The sequence below is a fragment of the Manis javanica genome, chromosome 14 (assembly GCF_040802235.1).
Source record: "Manis javanica isolate MJ-LG chromosome 14, MJ_LKY, whole genome shotgun sequence".
Classification (NCBI taxonomy): Eukaryota; Metazoa; Chordata; class Mammalia; order Pholidota; family Manidae; genus Manis; species Manis javanica.
In genome coordinates, this window is record NC_133169.1 from 15,130,538 (window position 1) to 15,152,267 (window position 21,730).

A 21,730-nucleotide genomic window follows, 5' to 3' on the forward strand; every position below is an offset into this window, starting at 1 on the left:
CTTTACATAACTTTTTTGCTCAAAACCTGACAAGGGTCTCCCATTTCATTTAAACATAAAAGTAGTTTTCCTCACCTCCTTCAAATATTGCCTTCACAGGGAAGACCACCCTGACCCCCCATTTTTAATATGTACCCCCACTGATCCACTTATACTCCTCTATATTTTTCCTTAGCACTTACCATCTCCCAACATAATGCATAACTTATTTATCATGCATTTTTCTGTCCCCTGCAACCTGTCTCCACCCCCACAGTAGAATGTAAGCTTCATGAGGGCAGGAATTTTTGTTCACTGCCATGGCTATAACAATGTCAGGGATTGGTGGGTGCTTAATAAATATTTGTCTGATGAATCAATTATTAAGTGTTTTGGGGCAATTCCTGTACTGAGTTGGGAAATTAGTATGCTGTGTTTTAGTTGTTTCTAAACCTGGCTACATATCAAAATCACACAGAAACAATGGTTAACATAAATTCCTGTGCCCTAACACAGAAAATTTCGTTTAAATGATCTAGAATCAGAAATATATGTTGAGACTCCAAATGATTCTGATGAAGCCCTTGTTTGACAGCTCCTCAATGGAGGAAAGAACATGACTTAGGACTCATATCCATCTAGCTTCAAACTTCCTCTCTGCAACTTATTACCTGGCTGGGTGATACTGGGAAAATTACTTGTTGAAGCTTAGGAGCATGTTTTCTCATCTGCAAAATGGGAACAAACATTTGTGAATCAATGACTGAATGAATGAATGAATCAGAGGTCCTCAGAGGACTATTCAAAAATGACACACTGTAAGTAAAGGAGGCAGCACAAGGCCTGAAATAAGAGGCATTTAAGAGATACTGGTTTTGTAGTTCCCTCTAGGCATAGTTATATTTAACAGATAAGCAGAGGCATATTCTGTCCACATTTCAGCTCTTCTGGTCTGGCAAAGGCTGAGCTTCCTGGGGCTTCATCCAGGACTTGAATTATTTAATCTCTGTACTTGAAGGAGATAAGGGTCGGCTAAGGTTATTTTTTTGTTGTTATTGACTTTGGCCAGAAGTTTCATGTTATTAGTTCTTTGGAAAATGTCCTAGGTTTAAGTGATGGGTACATTTGATATAAATAAATAAGCAGTATATTGCAGGGGTTATTAATGAGTGTTGTGTTTGAAATGACTCTGTGTTCTCTTGAGTCTGATTGTGTTACTCCAGAAGATTCCTCTAGGGTTTGGGAAACAGAAAACACCCCAAATTCATGCTCTGGTTTAAGAAGAAATGCCAGGGTTTATGAATGCTCACAGGTAACTACTATACAAGAACCAGTTTTGCTGCAACTTTGAAGTTTATTTTCAAAGAATAATTGGGGTGGTATTTTCCAGCACTAAGTAATTCATCCACAAATTCACTTTGATCTTTCTCTGACACAGCCATTAACAGGAACCATTTTCACAGAATTATTTATCTTTCATGTACTTTTAATGTTATCCTAATACTTGCATAAGCAGTTTATGTAACAATCAGGCATTGCTTTGCAAAAAATTTTCTTTGTCATTATGTAATGGGTATATCTATTGTATCATGACTTAACATTTATTTATGATTCATCTCTTCATAAACTCCTTGATGTATCATGAAAACTCCTAGCAGGTATCATGTTCTTTATTTCAAGGCTTTCATGAGACCTGGATTTCTGACTTCAACAAAAGAAGAAAATAATAAGCCTTTATTATTTGAGTGATTGGCTGGCTGCCTTTAATCCATGTAACCAAGGAAAGGAACACTAGCTAGACAATTGTAGAAAGGCTATATATACCCCAGGTCCACACCTGTGCTAAGTCAGCCCTCCAGGCATTCTTTCTCTTTTGCCCAATTTGTTGCCATTAACATTCTTCATTTAAGAACAAAAAAAGGTAAAAATTAGCAAAGGCAAATTGGAACTTTCAATATTAACATGTAACACAAAGACAACTGGCTGATTAAAAAGCAGTATTTTTTAATATGCCTGCCCAAACCAGCAATAAATTATATATTTTTAAAAAGGCTGTTGGCAAAGTAATGTGTCTAAGGTACTGCAATCAGAGCTGGCACTACCGTTTTGGCCCTGTGAGCAGTTTTACATCAGGGACTTATTTTCCAGTTTTTTCCTCCCAGTTACTGTAATCATTTGCTCTAGTAGAATCTAAATTGAATGGTATGCACACTAAACGTGCTCCCTCCCGGAGCTCACACAGGCATTGTAAAATGCAAGGGAAAACAGTAGGAGCCATTGAAGTGGTTCACATGCTGACCTTTTAAAAAACAAATAGGAGAAAAGAGCATCTAAAAGCTCATGTTAGTCCAGAATCCCACTCACACTACTCTTGACTGCCCACCACCTACCCAATCACACATTCGTATCCACATGTTACAGAGACAGACCGAGAGACAATGGGGCCAACCTGGAGTCATGGGGATAAAGCCGGCAGATGTGGATGAATTCTTTGGAAAATGTGTGACGTTATTTTCCACAAATTGGTAAGTATCCTCAATATTTGCCTTTGTTGCGCAATCCTAGGTTAAATAAAAAGGATTAATTAACCAAAAGCTTTTGGATTAATTAACCAAAAGACTTTACAGGAAGAATTTATTTTCAACTGACTAGAAACTACCAGATGTGCCGAGAAAAAAAAAAAAGAGATGAGGTATCTAAATCTGCATCTGTCTACCCAACTGGTGGTCTCAAAATTCAGTTTCTCTGTTTTTTTCTCTGACATCATCACCAATGATAAATATTCGCTGTTAGAACAGAACTGACCCTTTTGTCAATAGTGTATGATTCAGGCCTGGATGCAGGCTGGCTCTTGAAAGGTTCTGGCTTTGGAGATAATGTATGGCAGTAATTAAAAGAAAAGAAAAATGTGGGACACAACTCAATGAAACAAAGTAGCTGATATGCCTAAATGATCATTTTTCACTTAAAATTTGGAGTGTGTGAAAACTAATGAGTACGACTAAAACAAGTATAAATTAAACCAGGGCCTTATAACTTCTAAAGAATATTAACAATTTAAAGTTTACTTAAATTCAGAAATATTCCATTCCCATCCACCCTACCCCCATCTTTTTTTTCCCTGACTCAGGAGCTAGTTCATACACCAGCAATTTCCTAGCACATTCTCCTTGTATCAACTCCAAAAAATGAGGCGACTAACTATAACAGCTCTTGAATTGGTCTGTCCTGTAGACCTAGCTAGTAACATGATTCAAAGTCCTCTCCATTGATAGCTAAGCCTGAGTAGACGATCACCACCAGGTGGTGACAAATCAGACAGGAACAGGCAGGATTTTAGATTTTAAAGTTGAATCCCTGACTGAGGTATAGGCTCATTCAGGTCATTTCAATGATATATAAAAAAACATAATTGAATTCTTTTGAACCTTACTTATGGAGGGGAGAGGTTGGTAATAACTCGTTTATTTTTCATCTTTTTTCTCTAATAATGAAGACATTTAAGGTTATTCCTTTTCCTCTGAATACAGTTATTACTGTGCCCCATGGATTATGATATATTCTCCTTTCCATTGTGTTCTGTATAGCTTATACTCCTTTTGGATATTTTCTTTGCTATCCAAAAGGATTCTTGAATTCATGTATCTTAATTTCCAAGTATTTATGACTTGGAATCTGAAGTGCTTTCAAGTCCTTAAGAATCATCTTTTAATTTTTTTGAATGATTATGATCAACGAATGTAGCCCATGTAATTTTTAAAATCTAAAATTAGAAGTTAAAATTATATTTTTCTTTGTGGATGAGGACATGAATAATTTCTGCAAATGCTCCATGGACATTCAAGAAATATATTCTCCATTTGAGAGTATAATGCTTTTTCTATCTATGTACATACATGTATTAAATGAAGTTATCATATTATTCAATTCCTTTATGTTAGTGCTATTTAGAGCCTACTGAGTCTCTCCAGTCCTGAGAAAGATGCATTTTATTTTTTATTAAGTTTTTTCTTTTAATTCAAATCATTTTGCTTTAGTTATTTTGCTACTGTGTTGTTTGGTGCATAAAGGTTATGACTGTTGTCAAACATTTAATTACATCCTTCTTTACCCTGATTAGTTCTCTTAATCACTGCCTAATATTTGTATTTCCACTCTTCAATTCTCTTTGTATTTGTCTGACATCTGTTTGGTCCTTCCTTTAATATAACTTTTTTCTCTTTTGTTTTAATTATATTCTTTGTAACATATATTTGGAGTCCTTTTTAATACCAATTTGACTGTTCTGGCTTTTAACAAGAGAATTCAAATGAATTATACTTATTGTAATGATTGATATATTAACTCTACTATTCCTTTTAATTTACTATTTCCTCTTTTTTAAAAAAATTTCTGCTGTTGTGAGTAAAAAGGTATTTGAAAGTTTTACTATAGCTTTCCATACTATTAGAATTATTATATAACATTAACAATTCTATTTCTAGTTTAATAATCATGCATTCCTATCAAACTGTTTGAAAGAATGAAACCAACTATTATCTTCATCAAAATACACTATTCCCCAAACAAACAACTATTATTCCCTTAAGACTTTGTACCCCAAAAAGATGTTTTAAAATATGTTCACTTTTCCTTTCTCCTTCCCTAAAAGATATGTGGAATGCCTTTACATAGTAATTAACCTAACATCTAAATTTGTCTAATATGATTCCATTATTTTGGTTCTAAAGTTCTACCATAATTTTCTTGTAGTAAATCCCTTTTCTAAATGCCTGCTATGAACTTATCCTGCACATCCCTTATCCATTCAAAAGCACTAAGTTCCAATACTATCTTTATATTATTATCTCTGTTAATTCTGTCTTAAAGTCTCTATTCTGGTTCACTTGTTATTGATTAGCATAACTATTTTTTCTCAAATATTTGTCAGGTATGGTAGGTAGGAGACATGAAGCAGACCAACAAAGTTTGTGTTCCTCCAACGATACAGAAGAACTGTCACTGGAAAGTGACCATCCAGGAAGTAACAGCATTTCTAAGCTTTCCTTATAGTCCTGGACAAATGACTAGTTCTTGCCAATGACATGCAACCAGAAGTGATGTTTATTACTTCTGAGCTAATGCTCTTAAAAAGCAGGTGTCTGATCCTTTTCCTCTAGACTGGCTGAATGTGGATGATAACGGTGAGATGACGGGAGAATGTAAGCCCACGATGGAGGGAGTCTATGTCCCGGAATCACTGTATTAGGAAACACATTCCTCCCTGGTATGCACCCTTCATATTAACCAAGTACTTTCAGTTCCAATTATATATGGATGATAAAAGAAAAAAAAAACTCCTATTGTATACAAGACATTAGATCATTTTGTAATTGATTTGCTAAAGCAGCTGAAAAGGCAGTAACAATCATGTTTACTCCCTGGTCCTTGCATAGTCTCAACTCTTGCTTGAAAGGTGAATGGCATCTTGGTTAGACGTAAGTTTATTGGGTTATAATCTCATCTTGCTTTTCTACAGGTGCTATTTTACTATATTCTATCCCTCAGTATTTCAATGATATGCCTATATTTTTTGTAGGTAACTTCTTAATATTCTTTCCAGGTCACTAATTTTAGATAACAGCTTTATTGAGACAGTCACATATGATGTAATTTATCCCTTTAAAATATATAATTCAATAGCTTTACTATATTCACAGATATATGCAGCTATTGCCATAATTAATTTTCAAACATTTTCATCTCCTTGCACAAACTCCATATCTATTTTGTCACTTCCCATTTGCCTGCAACTGTCCCCACCATAGGCATCCACTAATCTACTTTCTGTCTCTGTAGATTTGCCTGTTCTGAATATTTCATGTAAATGGAGTCATACCATATTTTGGACAGTTGTGGTGCTTCTTACACTATTTTGGAAGTTCATCCATGTTGCAGCATGTATCTGTGCTTCATTCTTTCTTATTGCCCAGTATGATTTCATTGTATGGTTATAGCATATTTTATTAAACTGAATCAGTTGGTATTTGAGTTGTTTCCATTTTTTTGGCTGTTATGAATAATGCTTCTGTGAACATTCATGTACAAGCATTTATGTGGACACAAGTTTTCATTTCTCTTTACTACATACCTAAGAGTGGGAATTACTGGTTTATATAGTAACTCCATGTGTAACTTCTTGAGGAATTGCTGAACTATTTTCCAAAGCAGCCACACCATTCTACATTCCCACCAACTAGTGTATGGGGGTCCTCATTTTTCTACATCTCCTCCAACACTTGATATTATCTGCCTTTTTTGTTATCACTATTCTAGTGAGTGTGAAGTGACATCTCTTTGTGGTTTTAATTTGTATTCCTTGATGGCTGGTAAGTTCCTTTGCTTGGGAGCTTAGAAGGTGTTTCTTTATAGCCTTTGAGTTCAGAAATTCTGTTCAGAATACAACGAGATGTTTCTTGTCTAATCCCGTCCTGAAGATGTTGTGTGTCTATAAACTTTAGATTTAGCTCTTTCTTCAACATAGAGAAAATTGTTTCTTCCTTGGTGATTTTCCCATGTTAAGTTATTTACCTTCTTCATGCATTTTTGTTTTTACCCTGAATGTATTCTTGTGTTAGGTTTCCTTGATCTGTTCTCTAAATCCTTCAGGTTATACCTCATAATATCATTCTTATCATATTTTTGCTTTGTGATTTGAAGTACTTCATTGATTCATTCACATTTAAAAATTTAGTAATGGCTTCAGGCTAGCTTATGGCAGCGCAATCATCCATCTGAGATCAACTAGAAACACTGGACAAATTTAAACATTGGTTCGCAAACAGTGGGGAATTACCAAGGCTTCATGAACCTGAGGGAAGAAGATAGAATCAGGGAAGAGCAGAGGGGTGAGGGCAACACTCTTCTCCAGTTTTCTCCTCAAGATGTTTGCTGAGTGAAGAAGCCACTAAGGTGAGCAAAGCTTCCCTCAGTCTTACTGGGCTGGGGAATAAAAATTTTAGTTTGGAAAATACCAAGGAGGCAGGACTCTGCTAAACATGAGAAATACAACTTACATCCTTGAAGGGATTCACACTAGTGCTAGAAGCCAATTGTACATGGACAAAAATCTCACAAAGACTAAAAATTAATTAAATCTGCTTAAGGTATGATTGAACTATGATACCTTTTTCTTAGGCTAACTTCCTAAGGAAACAAAGTTAACCCTCTGGAGAAAGGTAATATCATCCAAAGCATCAAATTATTTCTCAAGTTTTCCTTTGAAATATCAGGAATTCTTAAAGACAAGAACAAATAAATGAAAATCAAGAAAAAAAAAAAGGAAAATAAAAATGAATGCACAAGAGATGGAATATTGGAGTGAATTTCAGAGACAGATGATATAATAGTTGTAACTGAAAGATCAGGAAATCCAGCAGAAAATTGGAATATATATAAAAGGAGAAAAGTTCAATTCCAAAGGTAAAAATTCAAGGGCCAAAATTAAGAATTTAATAAATGGTTGTATTATCAGATTAAATGTAGCTGAAGAAGGGTTGGCAAACTGGATGATAGAAAATATACACACTAAGGTACAGAGTTAAAAATTAAAAGAAAAATACAGAAAAGAGGGTAAAAGTATATGGCACACTGTGAAAAGGATTTTGGATAAAATTGGAGTTCCATAAGGAGAAAAAGTGGCAAATGGAACAGAAATAATACTTGAATTAATACCAGAAATTCAAGAAGTGCCTTGAACACCAAGTAGGATAAAAGAAATTCACAACTAGGGACATCATATTAAAACTGGTGAAAATCAAATAGAAAGAGAAAAATTTTAATAGAATATCAGGAAGACAAGACACTATTTTTAAAGAAACAATAGGACTGGAGACTGAATTCTCAACAGGAATAACAGAGTATAAGTCAACTGAATAATATCTTCAAAGTGTTGAAAGAAAATAAATTCTGCCAATGCAGAATTCTTTGTGCAGTATATATTCTTAAAATGAAAACAAAATAAAGACATTTTCAGACCATCTACTACAGTTTCCTCTCCAATACAAAACTTAAAGAAACTGTCACCAATTTACTAACTGGAAAGAAACTGTATAAAAAAGGACCTTAGGTAGAAGGAAACAGCCTGATAGAAATATGGAAATGCATGAAGAGGTGATGAGCAATTAAAAGGATAAATATGATAAATTAAAAGCATAAATATAAACTAAATACAGACTATATTAAATAATGATAATGACAATGTCTTACAGAGTTTAAAATATTTATTGAATAAAAATACATAACAAAAATAGCAAAAAATGGTGTGAGAGGTATAAGTAATGTAAAGTGTTCTAAGTCTTTGTATTGTCAGGAAAGTAACAAAAGTATTAGTCCACATTAAAATTGTAATAAACCAAGAATCTGTATTGCATCATCTAGAGTAACCATTAAGAAAATAGGAAAGAATATGTAATTAATAAGCTAACAGAAAGGAAGTGGAATTAAAAAAATGCTTCATCTGAAAGAAAGGAGAGAAGAAATTTTATAGTAAAGATCACATAAATAGAAAATAAATAGGGAGATGCAGACAAATATATTAATAATGGCATAAAGTAAATAGACTAAAATCAAAGGTAGAAAAAGACATGCTATTCAAATGGTAATTAAAAAATGATTATGAAGATATTTTAATCAAACAGATTTTAAAGCATTAAAAACATTGCTTTAAAGAAGGGAAACTACAACGCTAAAAATATCAACTATCCAGGAATGTACAATTCTAGATGTGTATGCATCTATTAACATAGCCTCAATGTATATGAGCCCAAAACTAGCAAAGCTAATTGAAAAATAGAGGAATCAACAATCACAGCAGCAAAAAACTTTAATTCAGTATTTTAGAAAGATAAACTAGAATAAACAGACCAAAAAATTCAGTAATGATATGAGCATCTGAAAAAGACATTAAGAAAACTGATCTAATTGATAAACTACAATAATAAGAAAATACACATTTGTTGTAAGTGTACATGGAACATTTACTAAAAGCAACAATATGCTGGGCTGTAAGGCAAACCTCAAACATTTTTAAAGCTTGAAATCATGCATATATTCTCTGACCACCATGGAATTGAGGTTAAAAAAAAACTACCCAAAAATATGGCTGGAAAATCCCCAAATGTTTGGACAATTAGTAATATACTTTTACCTAACTCATGGATCAAGAAGAATCACAATGGATATTGAGAAACAATTTAAATTAAATGGCAATTACAACATGACAACTTGTAGAACAGATCTGAAGCCATAATTAGAGAGAAGCATGCAGCCTTAAATATATATATTGGAAAGAAGAAAGGACTAAATCAATAATTGAATATCTCTCTTAAACAAGTAGACAACTTATAGCAAAAGAAACACAAAGAAAAGAGTGGAGAATAATAAAGATTAACACAATTATTAAAATATGAAAACATATGTGGGATCAGAAGGATTAACAAAACCAAAGATGGTTATTTCAAAGGGAAAATTAGCAAAACTAATGATATTGATTATTAAGGTGGGGCAGTTTAAATTAGCTTTTTGGTAAAAGGGTCATTATTACATTTTATACAGATATTAAAAATAGGAGAAAAATACAAATACTTTTTGCCAATAAACCTGAAAATTTAGATAGAAAGTATACTTTTCTTGAAAAACACACCAACACTAAGACAAGAATAAATACAAAATCAAAATAGCCCTTCACCTATTAAGGAATTGAATCAGTTATTAAATAACCTCCCCACAAAGAAAACTCCTTATAAGCCCAGATGGTTTCACTTGTGAATTCTTCCAAACACTTAAGGAAGTAATAAAACCAATATTATAAAAGCTCTAACAGAAAATAGGAAAAAAGGAACATTTCCTAACTCATTTTATGATGCAATTAAACTTTGATAGAAAAACCTGATAAGAACATTACAGAAAGGAAAATTATAAATTTATTTTGTGAAAATAAACCATCCTAGAGAAAATATTAGCAAACCAACTCCAGCAATACATAAAAGGAATAGGTAAGTGCATCATGACCAAGTGAGTTAAATTCAAAACTCAGTCGATGCAGATTATAACATTAAGAGAAAAGGGAAACTTCATGTAGATATTCTTTTGTTTTTATCATCCTTATAGATACATATGTAATATATACATATATAATATACATGTATAACTATAAAATTCAATATCCGCTCATGGTATATACTCTTAAGAGTACAGGAACAGAAGGAAACTTCTTAATATAACAAAGCATGTTGATAAAATATTTACATGATATTTGCTTGTAATTTATTGAAAGATTTCCCTTTGATATTGGGATGGAGACAGGGTTGTCCACCCTTGTCACTCTATTGAACTGGAGATCAATAGGCAACAGGCAAGAAAAGCAAATGAAAAGCAGAAGAATAGGAAATGAAGAAAAATTGCAATTTTTGGATACAAATTATTTTAAATATAGATCACTCAAAGATGTATAGCAAACTATTAGAAATATTAAGTGAAGTTTGCAAGTTTTCCATATACCAGATAAATAAAAACAAGTTTTAATACTATACACCAGCAACAAAGAGAAAATTAAATTTAAAGCATTTACAACCACATAAAAAAACAACACACACCTCTAAATAAATATGATAAAAGGTGTACACAATCTCTACATTAAAAACTAAAAGTAAACAGTTATACAAGCTAAAAACATTATTAAGAGAAACTAATCTTAAATAAAAGGAAGAATATCTACCAGGTTCATGAAAAGTAAGTCATTATCTGTAATGGCATCAATTCTCCACATGAATGTATCATTTAATATAATTACAATCAAAATGTCAACTTTTTAAGTGGATACTGACAAGCTGATTCTAAAATTTGTAAGTAAATTCAAAGAGTCTGTAATAAACAAGACTATAAGAAGAAATGCAAAGCTGGAAGATTTTTGCTACCAGACTCAAAGCCCATTACAAAAATGTACTATTTAATAATTTCAGCCATTGACATAAGACTAGGCCAAGAAAACAGAGGAAAAGAAACAGGTTCATATATGCATGGCAACTAGATTATGGTCAAGGAAACAGAGCAGTATGGTAGGAAAGGATGGTTATTTCAGTCATGCTGCTATGTAAACTGAATATCCATACGGAAAAACTGAATCTTGAATCCTACCACACCATACACAAAAATCAATTTTAGATAAAATGTAGACCTAACTGTAAAAGGTAATAAAGCTTAAACTTTTGGAAGTGAACACAGGAAAATATCTTTGTTACTGTGGAGTAAGCAAAAATATTTATTTAACAAAATTGGTGCTACACAAAAGGTGCTAGCTATAATAACAGGAAAACATAATAAATTTGACTAAATTAAAATTGAGTTTCTGTTCATTAAAGGACACCATAAAGAGAATGAACAGCATGCCAGAGGATTAAAGGGAGAAAATATTTGTTACCAATTTTTTTCAACAAACTCACAATGTATTACTCAAAATTCCTACAATTAAATAAACAGAAGAAGAAAGCCAGTGGAAAATGGGTAAAAGATATTAGCAAACTCTACAAAAGAAAATACCCAAATTCTAAAAACATGAATAGGTGCACAACTTCACTAGTCAGGAAAGGAATGCTAATTAAAGTACAGTGTCATAGCACTGCACTTTGGAAAATTAACATTTTATTTTATAACCAAACATTAGTATAATCTATGATCCAGTATTTCCACTCCTAGATATTTGTGTTCATGAATCAGTAGACATGCACAAGAATATGCATGTCAGTGAAGTCTGTAAGAGCAACACACACACACATACACACACACACACACACACACACACACACACACACACCTCTAGTAACTCAAATGTCTATCAATAGCAGAATGCATATAAATAGTGGTATTTTAACACTATGAATATTACACAAGAATGAATTACATTAAAAAATGTGGATGAACATTAAAAAATTCATAATGTTAAGTGACTAAAGAAAAAAGGCCACAAACAAGAGATTCTATTTTTTATAAAACCCAGATACTGGGAAAAATAAGCCTTGCATTGTGTCTGTTCATAAGCATGTGTGCAAGTGTGTGTGTGTGAGAGAGAGAGAGTGTGTGTGCATGTGTGTGTGTACAGTTTGTTTCTAAAACAGGAAGGGAATGATACACATAAACCCAGAAACCTCATGATAATGGACATTTCCTTGGAGGGAGGGAAAGGGAATAAAATAGGCAAGAAGCCTCGGGGTATAAGTAAGTCATTGGTGATTAGCTAGTTATTTGGCTGGATGATGGTTTTATTGTGAAATAGCCATATCATGGAATATTACACACTCATTAAAATGAATACATGTGTGTATACACATATACTACAGAAAGTGAGAGAGAAATTGAATGATGTTCTTAACATATTATTACATGATAAAACTACTCTCTTGAATGATATATCAAGTTGTCTTTGTTACTTTTTTAAAAATAAGCCCTACATAAATATTTGTGTGTGTGTGTACAAGAGATTAATGTATGCCGAAGTGGCCACGTCTAGTGGTGGGATTCACTTCCTTTGTGCTTATCTGTGGTGTCCAAAAGTTCCATGGTGAATGTATAATACAACTTTCTTAAAGAAGTGTGTTACTTTTAGGTGTCCAACATCTTCATGATACTCAATACTAAGTAAAATGTCCATTTTTACTGTGGTTTTCATGTCCTGAGGCAAATATAAAATAGAATATTTTACACTGAATGCATCCTCTGTGTAAATCATCTGGCCCCCATGGTGGCTGGAATAACTGTACCAGCAAACTCAGAACCGTGTGCTATAATGACACAGTCTCAGAAACTTTTATAATTAATATGTCAGCAGTTTAAATTCCTTGCCTCTTTTACAGTTCAGTATCTTCTTTTGCAGAAATGGAGAGGAAATATAGAGTCAGATAGGCCAGGAGACTTCTCTCTTCTGAGAATGTGTATTCTGAATGTAAAGAAAATAAAGATACTTAGGTCAGCACCTAAATCTGAAATGGTGTGTTAGTTTAGATTTTAAAATCTGCCACTTTCATCTCCCAGAGAGCCAGGTGCAGCAAACAGATCTGCTTGCATAAGTCTATTAAGCAAACCTCATCACTGAGTGTGTCAGAGCCCAGAGATTTATTATAAAGTGATATATTTTCAAAGAGCAGCACAAAGAGTCTTTTTAACACTGAATTTGCCCGAGACCTCGCCGACATCAAACAGATGCTTTTCACTTGCAGCGTTTGATTCTTAAGCTGCAACGTTTCATACGTTAAGTGATTGGAAACTTGGGAACTATGAAGTAATACTTTTCTCTGATTTGGAAAATTTGACTCTTTAACAATGAAACTTTAGATGCATATTAAGAAATACTTTGAGAAGTGATATAGCGTTTTCTTTATAGAGAGACTATTGTTTGTCCAGTAATATCACTCTTTCAAAGATTACAAAATCTCTAAAATTGATTTGATGTTAACAAGAGGGTTTTTTTTAACCTTCTCTACCCTTCACTCACCTACATTTCTGGTTGACTTCATCTAAAAGTCAAATAAGCACTACATTCCTGAGGTTTTAATAAAAGCCTTCTAACGTGGGTCATTTGATTTTTAGTCTTAAAAAATAAATCATAGGCAGAAGTTGGATCGCTATCATGCCATATTCTAGAATAAACATGGTGCCCCTCCTCAGCTGAGGTTAGTGCCAATGTTTATAACTCTACATACATTTTACCCCAGATGCAGTGAGCTGGTTCTACTGAGCTTTCCTGATTACCAGTCACATGATAAACCTTAGAAGGCAGGCAAAGCCCAGCTTTGGTTCATATCCCTACTCCACTTTTGCTCCAATGCACTCTAACTCCATCTTGAGTTGGATCAGAAGGAGAAGAGGTTTTACTTTTGGCTTTAAGAAGATGCAGTGCCCAACATTCCTGATGCACAGGAGGAAGAGCTGGGCCACCCAACGTGATCTCAAACCTGATCTCAAACATGTTATCATAAATAATGGAACACAAATTAGATCTTTCTCAAGTAAGGAAACTTACAAATTTCCCTTGACAGACGTTCCTTTATAAGGTTTTTACACTGCACATTTATTTAACAAATACAGCAAAGCTTCTTTAGTTTGGATTCTAATGCTCATTTTTCAGGAGCAAAGACTGACCTAAAAGGAACTAACATTTGTAAGTACACTGTTACATTACAATGTATATGCTATCTCAAAAGTTTGCTTTTGCTTAACAAGTCACTACCTATACTAACAAGAATAATCTACTGTTGAACATATTGTACTGGGCATAGTACCAGGTGCTTTTTTTATGTGTCTAACTTAAAATTCAGTATGGTCTTGTCAGAATAAACAAGGTCAGCAAAGATGGTTCATAGAGTCCACATTCACATCATGATGGACCCAGAGTTCTAATCTACGTGTCCCTCACTTCAGATTTCTGACCTTTCTACTACATGCTGTTCCTGTATTTTATGGGAAATATAAATAAGGGTTAAGTCTACTTTTAAGGTAGGCATTTGTTTGTCATAAAGGGAGGGAGCTCTGGGGTCAGCCACCCAAGCTGGGGCAGTAACACAGGATGCACAGGGGTAGTGCTGATGTTTAGAGAAGCAGTAAATAGTATATATTTCCTGCCCTGTCATGTGCAGATCCATTTGAGAAATCAGACCCTGAGGGAGATGGCAATGTCAGCTTTAGTGCTAGTAAAGCTAATTGGAAAACACGAATTTAGATCTGTTGATGAAAGGGCCTTGCTGCCCCATTTCAAGTCTAGACGTTGGGCTAGCCTGCCTACCGGAACGTTCAGAAATAGAGGACAGGATTCCTGCCTCTAACTGATCTGGAGCTCACTGCCTTCAGGGGATCAGTTCCACGCAGTTGAGAACTATGGATCATGGAGGCCATCTACCCATCAGATGACTCAGTTCTCCTGCAGGAGCAAGAAGACAGCGGGCAAACAGTCCAGACTGCTAAGCTAGCATAAGATTTTTAGGAGAAAGGAAAAAATAGTGCTCTTCTAACGTTCTCCAGTGTTTTCATTTCTTAACCATTAAACCTGAAATAAACAGAGGTATAACTACCTCCCCTCCACCCCCCAACACACATGCACACAGAGGAGATTCCCTCATGACGGTGCAGCTCCTGTCTTCGTGGAGCCCTACCCCCTCTTTGGTTTATCCTCTGCAGTCCCTACTGTGTAGTTTAGATTTCATCACCAGAAGATGCTGACATGGGTCAAATTTATTACTAATCAGATGAACTTTAAACCCATCTTATCCTAGGATGCAAAGTCTCTCCTTACTCTATTTCCTATTTCAAATTATGTTGAGACATGTAGCTCAATATTGCTTACCACAGCAAGTGCATAAAACAAAATGATACAATAAAGATGCTCTGTCGTGGGTCAACCTAGAGATGCCTCAAATTTGATTAAAAAGTCACTTTCATCATCAAATCTGCAGGGAATAAAGTAAAAATCTCCTTATGTTAAATTAAAATAATATAAAATAGAAGTTCACAATCATTAAAATGTGAAAACCATCCTCTGTTTATCATTGTCACTGCAGTGTCTGGGTAGAGTTGGGATCCCTTCAGGAAGTGCAGCTGAGAATAGATGAGGTTCCTTTAGGACTCCGGAAGTTGTAACTTGATTTCCCCTTTTTACTTGTAATTCTGGAACTGTAATATGATACTGAAAATGAGCTCCCTCTAAAGATCTAAACCCGAATGAATGAATGAATGATAAATTCACAACAACAGGCTCCTTAGACTTGTATCATGGTTGCTGCGTGGCCTCTGTTGGGAATCGCTGGAACGATAAAAGCTGACTTACACAGACCTTTCCTCCAGGTGTATCAGCTGGAGAATCCCTTTGCACATATTCTTCACTGAAAGGGCTGTGAGCTTCCTAAGGCCTCTCTCTTTATAAGGGTCTGTCTCTCCCCCATGCCTCCAAAAGGCAGAATCCCTCCTCCACTTTGAAATTTTCCAGGGCTTAAATAATTTGTGCTATATGAATGGCGGAAGTTGGGTAATTCTATCCAGGAGGTATCTTCCCACCAGACCTACATGTAATGCGGCCCACTGTTAATCATTGTTCTGGCTGACTTTCCTTCCATATTTTAACTTCCTTGTACCTTCCTTTATATTCCTGATTGGGCGTGTTCCTTCAGTGCATAGGCAATAACTCATCCCCCACTCACTGTAGCTGTGTCACCACAAAGGTCACCTAATAATGCTCGGTCTTCAATGCCTGGCTTTCCAATTGCACTTACTGACTCTACCAGTAACTTTGAAAGGATCGGTATCAATAACTTCTGACTGTTTCCTCTGGGGGGATTCCTTTCAGTCTGAGAAGAATTCTTTGCTCTCTGAGATCTTGCCCTGGTAGATTTCTTGATCCTTGGTCATTCTTTCTGATATATAAGCAACTAAAAACTCCCTTCCCTTCCCCACATTATTTTAAGTAGCTACACCTTTTCCTTTTCTAAAATTCTAGCCCATACTACCAGATCTCATTTTTGTTTGTTTGCTTTTACATCTGCCTCCTAGCAAATGCCTAAAATCTCAACATTTCTCATAAGGTAACTTCTTTCTTCCTTCAGCTTAAGGAACCTGGTCTGCCTTTATTATGCTTTCAATCTTACTGCTTCTTTCTGAGAGTAAGACCACAGCAAGTATCTCAAAACACTTTAATTCCTCTTTCATTTTCTGATCAAAATTGATTCCTAGAGGCAAGTGTTCCAGACACCAACCTTCTAAATTATCTCCTTTGCTGCTGGGTTAGAAAAAATTCCATTCTGTTGTTTCTTCCATTATAAGAAAACCAAGCATTTCCATGAATTTAATTTGTTGATAAATAAAATCCATCACCCTTCTGTAGAAGGCTTGACTGGGCTGCTCTACGAAATTCCATTGTTTAAGCCATAGGTGGCTTAAGTAACAAACATTAATTTCTCACAGTTCTGGAGGCTGGAAGTCCAAGAGCAGGATGTCAGCATTGTCAGGTTCTGGTGAGAACCCTGTCCGTGACCTGCAGGTAGCTGACCTTCTGGCTGTATCTTTGCACAGCAGAAAGACAGAGAGGTCTGGTCTCTTTCTCTTATAAGGATACTAATCCCACCATGGGCTCACTCTCATGACCTCTTCTAAACCTCATTACCTCCCAAAGGCCCCATCTCCAAACACATCACACTGGGGATTAGGACTTCAACATATGAAGGGGATATAAACATTCAGTTTACAGCAGTGGAGAAAGCCATTATCTTTGCTCTCTGAAATCTGAAGCCATGATCAGAACTTAGGTAATTAATAAATGTAAAGCCATGTTGAGACCTCCTATTTAGGGAGCACAAAACCTGTGGTCAAACTATGTGACTCCAAGAGGTCAGAACCCCCTCCGACCGATTCTCTTCCCTGTTCCTGACTGCTTTTGTTAAGAGTACTAAAATGTGGGACAGATGGTCTAGAAGCTTGGTTTGACATGCACTGGTGTTCCTTAGTCCACACGGGACTGGGATGCTTTTACAGTTTAAAGCCCCAAACTGCAGACTGATTGCGAAAAACTGTAAATGCTGCAAAAATCTATTCTGCCAAACACTGTTTGAATGTCCACTGCTACTGGTCTAGCTCCAAATATCTTGTGAATATCATGAGATTTTAGTTTTAAAACTATATTAATTTGTTTTTACAACTATACTTCTGTAGTTTCAACAACAAAACCTCATTGATTTATTTCCTCACCCTTTATTTTTGTATCCTTCTTCTTAGATACATACATTTATTTTGTAGAGTGTCATTCTCTAAAAGTTCTTAAAGAGAGATACACTGGGGGTCAAGTTCTTGAGGACTACATGTCCTCAGTCTATGTACAGTGATGCAGCAGGGACAGATAAACCACCATTAAAATGTCCCATTCAGAAAAGAGAGTGGAAGGCACCTGAGTTACTATTCCGTAGCAGAGGCGAAATCTATCAAGGCAGGCATTGCGAGGGTTCCTACTGAGTCCGGGAAGAAGTTCTCGGAATACGGCCTGCTTCTGTTCTCTGGAAGGAAGTGCTTTCTCCATCATTCTCCATGGCCTCTGGCTCTGCTCTCCAGGACATTTTTCCTTATTTTTCTTCTTTGATTCATTGGAGGCAGACATTGGGGAACATGCCAACCTTGTAGTCATGGAAGGTTGGAGGCCTGCAGTTGATAAAAATCTACATTCATGGCTTCCTAGCAATAAGATTCCTTCAAAAACTAAGGCTTCTGACCTATTTGTTCCTGGTGGGTTCTATGTCAGTGGGACTAGTCAATGTTCTTTTCCAGACACAGTCCTTTAGATTGCTTTATTGGGCTCCCTCATTCTGGTGCCCTCTCTCTCAACTTAATAGTGACTGTTTCGGGACTATGTACATCCATTTGTAATATTCATTTTTAATTCCATTTTATACCTGAAAATAAAAAAGTTCCTAACCCCTTGGAAAAGACGGATTGCTCTTCGGCTATAGCAAGAAATAACAACTTGCATTGGTTTTAAATCTGTCCTACTTCATAAAGACAACTCTGAATTATAATCATACTTTGAAAGCCTGCCAATCAACAACACCTTCACTCCAGTGTACACCCTTCTGAAAGACAGCCAGTCAACAAAGTCTTATTCATTTTTCAGTTAAAGATCAATCTCCAACTTGTTTATGAAAATCTGCCAATTCTGGAACTCAATGCTTCTTTCTCAAACACTATGTATATAAGGTCGTATCTCTTCTTTGCTCATAGACTATAACTCACAAGGACAAGTTTCCTTTTCTTAGTAAGCAATAAATTCAGGTTTTGTTTTTCATTTGTTTCAGATAGTGAGTGGTGGAAACTTCCACTGACAGTTCCTAGAAGTCACTTTACGAAGCTGAGAAGTTTTTCTGGGCCAATGTGGCTCAAAGTCCCATCTTTTAATCTTTGGGTTCTAGGTGTAATTGGATTTTACAGCTCAATAAAGTAAGAATTTCTAGCCATCAGTCTGCTCTGTATCCACAAAGCTCATGCCCAACTGCTACACTGGTGCCTTATAATTTAAGTTTTTGTTTCACCATCAACCCCACCTGATGCAGACATCTCTGTATATGTTAGGGTAATTAAAACTAAGTGTTACAATAACCCAGCTCCAAATTTCAATACATAATACAATAAAACTGTGCTTTTCACACGTTATAGTCTTATGTAGGTTGGATGAGATCTCGCTGGTGGTTTTCCTCCAAATGGGAACTCAGGGATCCAGTATCCTTCTATCTGTGGTTTTACCATCATGGGTATCTTCACATACAGTCATGTTAACAGAGGAAACATCATGGAAGATCCCAGGGACATTTTAAGGACCAGACCTAGAATTGATGAACATCATTTGTGCTCACATTCCACTGGAAGAAGGTAATTTAGTTTTCTTGTATGAACAGGAAGATAGAACAGAATTTGAAACATCTAACCAGTTTCTACCACAAGGCAACCCATTTTTCTAAGTTCTTGGAGGTTACCCCACAGTTTTCTCTCTGTAGCTGATAAACATTACTTGAATGATAATATAATTTCATTGGAGAACAGTAATACTTATAAGAACTCATATCTGAAATATTCAGTTTTGGGGAATTTGCTTCCATAACTTAAAACCACAGAGTTAAAATATAAACAACTATAATACCAAGATGGAAATTAGATGGAAATAACTTTTTGAACAAAATATGTTTCCAAATAACCCTAAAAGAAAAGGATAATTAGCTTATATGCAAATATATGTTGGATCTGTACATCTCAATCTGCATATGTCTGCATATCTGGGCCATAGTTATGCCATTATATGAGGCATTTTTGCCCCAGTACATTACCTAGAACATCTTTTAAAATTGTGAAAATCTAGGTCTATCATTATGTTATGGACAGGTTCATTTTAAAGTTATGCCTTGATAATTCTAAGCCTTTTCCCATGGGCTATTTAAAAACATGCAGTTTTAATATGCACATATTTATGTATTCTATTTCCTCCAGGCTGTTTTCATGGTACAGTATACTAATTTATCCACACTGCCATTCTTATGTCCAGAAAGATGTACAGGTGAACTAGTAATATCAGAGTTTTATTGGCAGTGATTATTTTTCAGAAGTACATTATGAAAATCATAGAAACACAAAACTGTAGGGTAGTATGTTACAGAACTCAGTTTATATTTTCCCATATGCCTTATAACCAGGACCTCAAGATTTCAGAGTACATCAACTTGTTCTTTCCTATTTGGAGTCTTTGTTTGGCAAGTGTTTAATGATAGTGGAAAAGCTGAAATATTAAAAATATTTATCTATTGTAAATAAAAATATTTTATTTTAACGAATCTTTTGCAAACCCAGTGATTACTCTCTGATGAGTAAAGGCCAACGACCATATCAAAATGAGCAACTGAACAGATTCAACTATAATTTCTGGGTTAAGCACCTATGGAGAAAATGCTGTAATTTAACTTTATTCCAGGCCTTATATGAAGAGTTAAAATATTATGATGTTATTCTGGAAGCATACTTGAGCAACTGCCAAGATTTCCTATTATAATCCTTATTTGCCAGTTTATAGTTTCGCACATTTAGTTTGGCTATAAATTGGAATAGAATACCTAAATCTCACTTTTAAGTATAGACCTTATCTATTATTAAAACTTTCATATGTGCTGACACAAGAACACACCCACACACAACATGCATGCATGCATGTGCATACACACTGCAAGTCACATGTCAACCATACCCTGTGAAAAAGTTCTTTCTTTACCTTCCAGAACACTGTTTTCATGGCCGTCTCAACCAGCTCACTGAACTACCTGCACAGTTCTGGCCTCCCCATCGACTTCTGGAATCCTACCTATTCATCTAATTATTCATTTATGAATTCCACAAACATAAACTGAGCACCTACTGTGTTCCAGGAACTATGCTGGATGCTGAAAACAGAATCAGAGCAAACAGTGGCTGAGGCAGTACAAAGTAACTACATCCCTGGGCTGTATTCAGATAGCCTCTTTGCAAATCTCAGTGCTCCTATTTTATTTCTGAACCTGTAAACTGGAAATAGTAATAATGTTTCCTACCACAATGCCTGACACACGGTAAACTTTGAATGAAGGCTACCTATTGTTATCTGACAGTCTCCCTGTCTGGATGAGGAACAGAGCAGTTAAGATAGACAAATAGAAAGATAGTCAATTTTTCCTGATGTACAAATTTCCTGGGCCAGACGCTCATCAAGACACAATCACCTTCTCAAGGTCATTCACTCTATTTTCAAGATAACATATGTCATTTCCTTCTCTTCCTTAGTTTCTGCTTGAATTAATATTGACAATGGCTAAAACATCTTTGTCTAAATTATGGTAATGAGATTACATGTCTACCTTCATCCTCCAGTTGTCTTAAGGTTATAGTAAACTTATTTTCTTAAATGGCTAATGAAAATTTAAAATAAGATGAGGTTTCTGTTATTTATCTGTTCTGGTATAGGTAAAATAGGGCTCTATTTTATTTTATTACATACTATTTGATTTTCTGTGGTAAGTCTTAACATTGTACAGCAGAGAGCATGTACAGAGTCAGCAATCGTTCAAGATCTTGCCCCAAAACCTAAACAAATGCTCGATATTTGGGTTATTAGCTACAAATTTGCTTATAGAAGCAGTTCTTCCTCAACATATGCATGTGAAGTTCAGAAAAACATTCC

General features: G+C 35.2%; 1 protein-coding gene across 5 annotated transcripts in view; it reads right to left on the reverse strand.

Annotated features, from left to right (window-relative positions):
- LYPLAL1 (lysophospholipase like 1) overlaps positions 1-21,730 on the reverse strand; it is a 122,354-nt gene that overhangs the window by 27,493 nt on the left and 73,131 nt on the right. Inside the window, exon 7 of one of the 5 annotated variants that reach the window (XR_001852433.3) lies at positions 2,429-2,540. The exons of 2 other annotated variants lie outside the window; for them this stretch is intronic. Coding sequence is in view for 1 of the 3 variants with exons in the window: in XM_073221948.1 (XP_073078049.1) it covers positions 12,861-12,949 (89 nt within the window). In the remaining 2 variants the exon portion in view is untranslated. Of the gene's footprint in view, positions 1-2,428; positions 2,541-8,609; positions 12,950-21,730 lie in introns of those variants that run through there. 2 more of the 5 variants (XM_073221948.1, XR_012125212.1) reach the window with 2 other exon arrangements.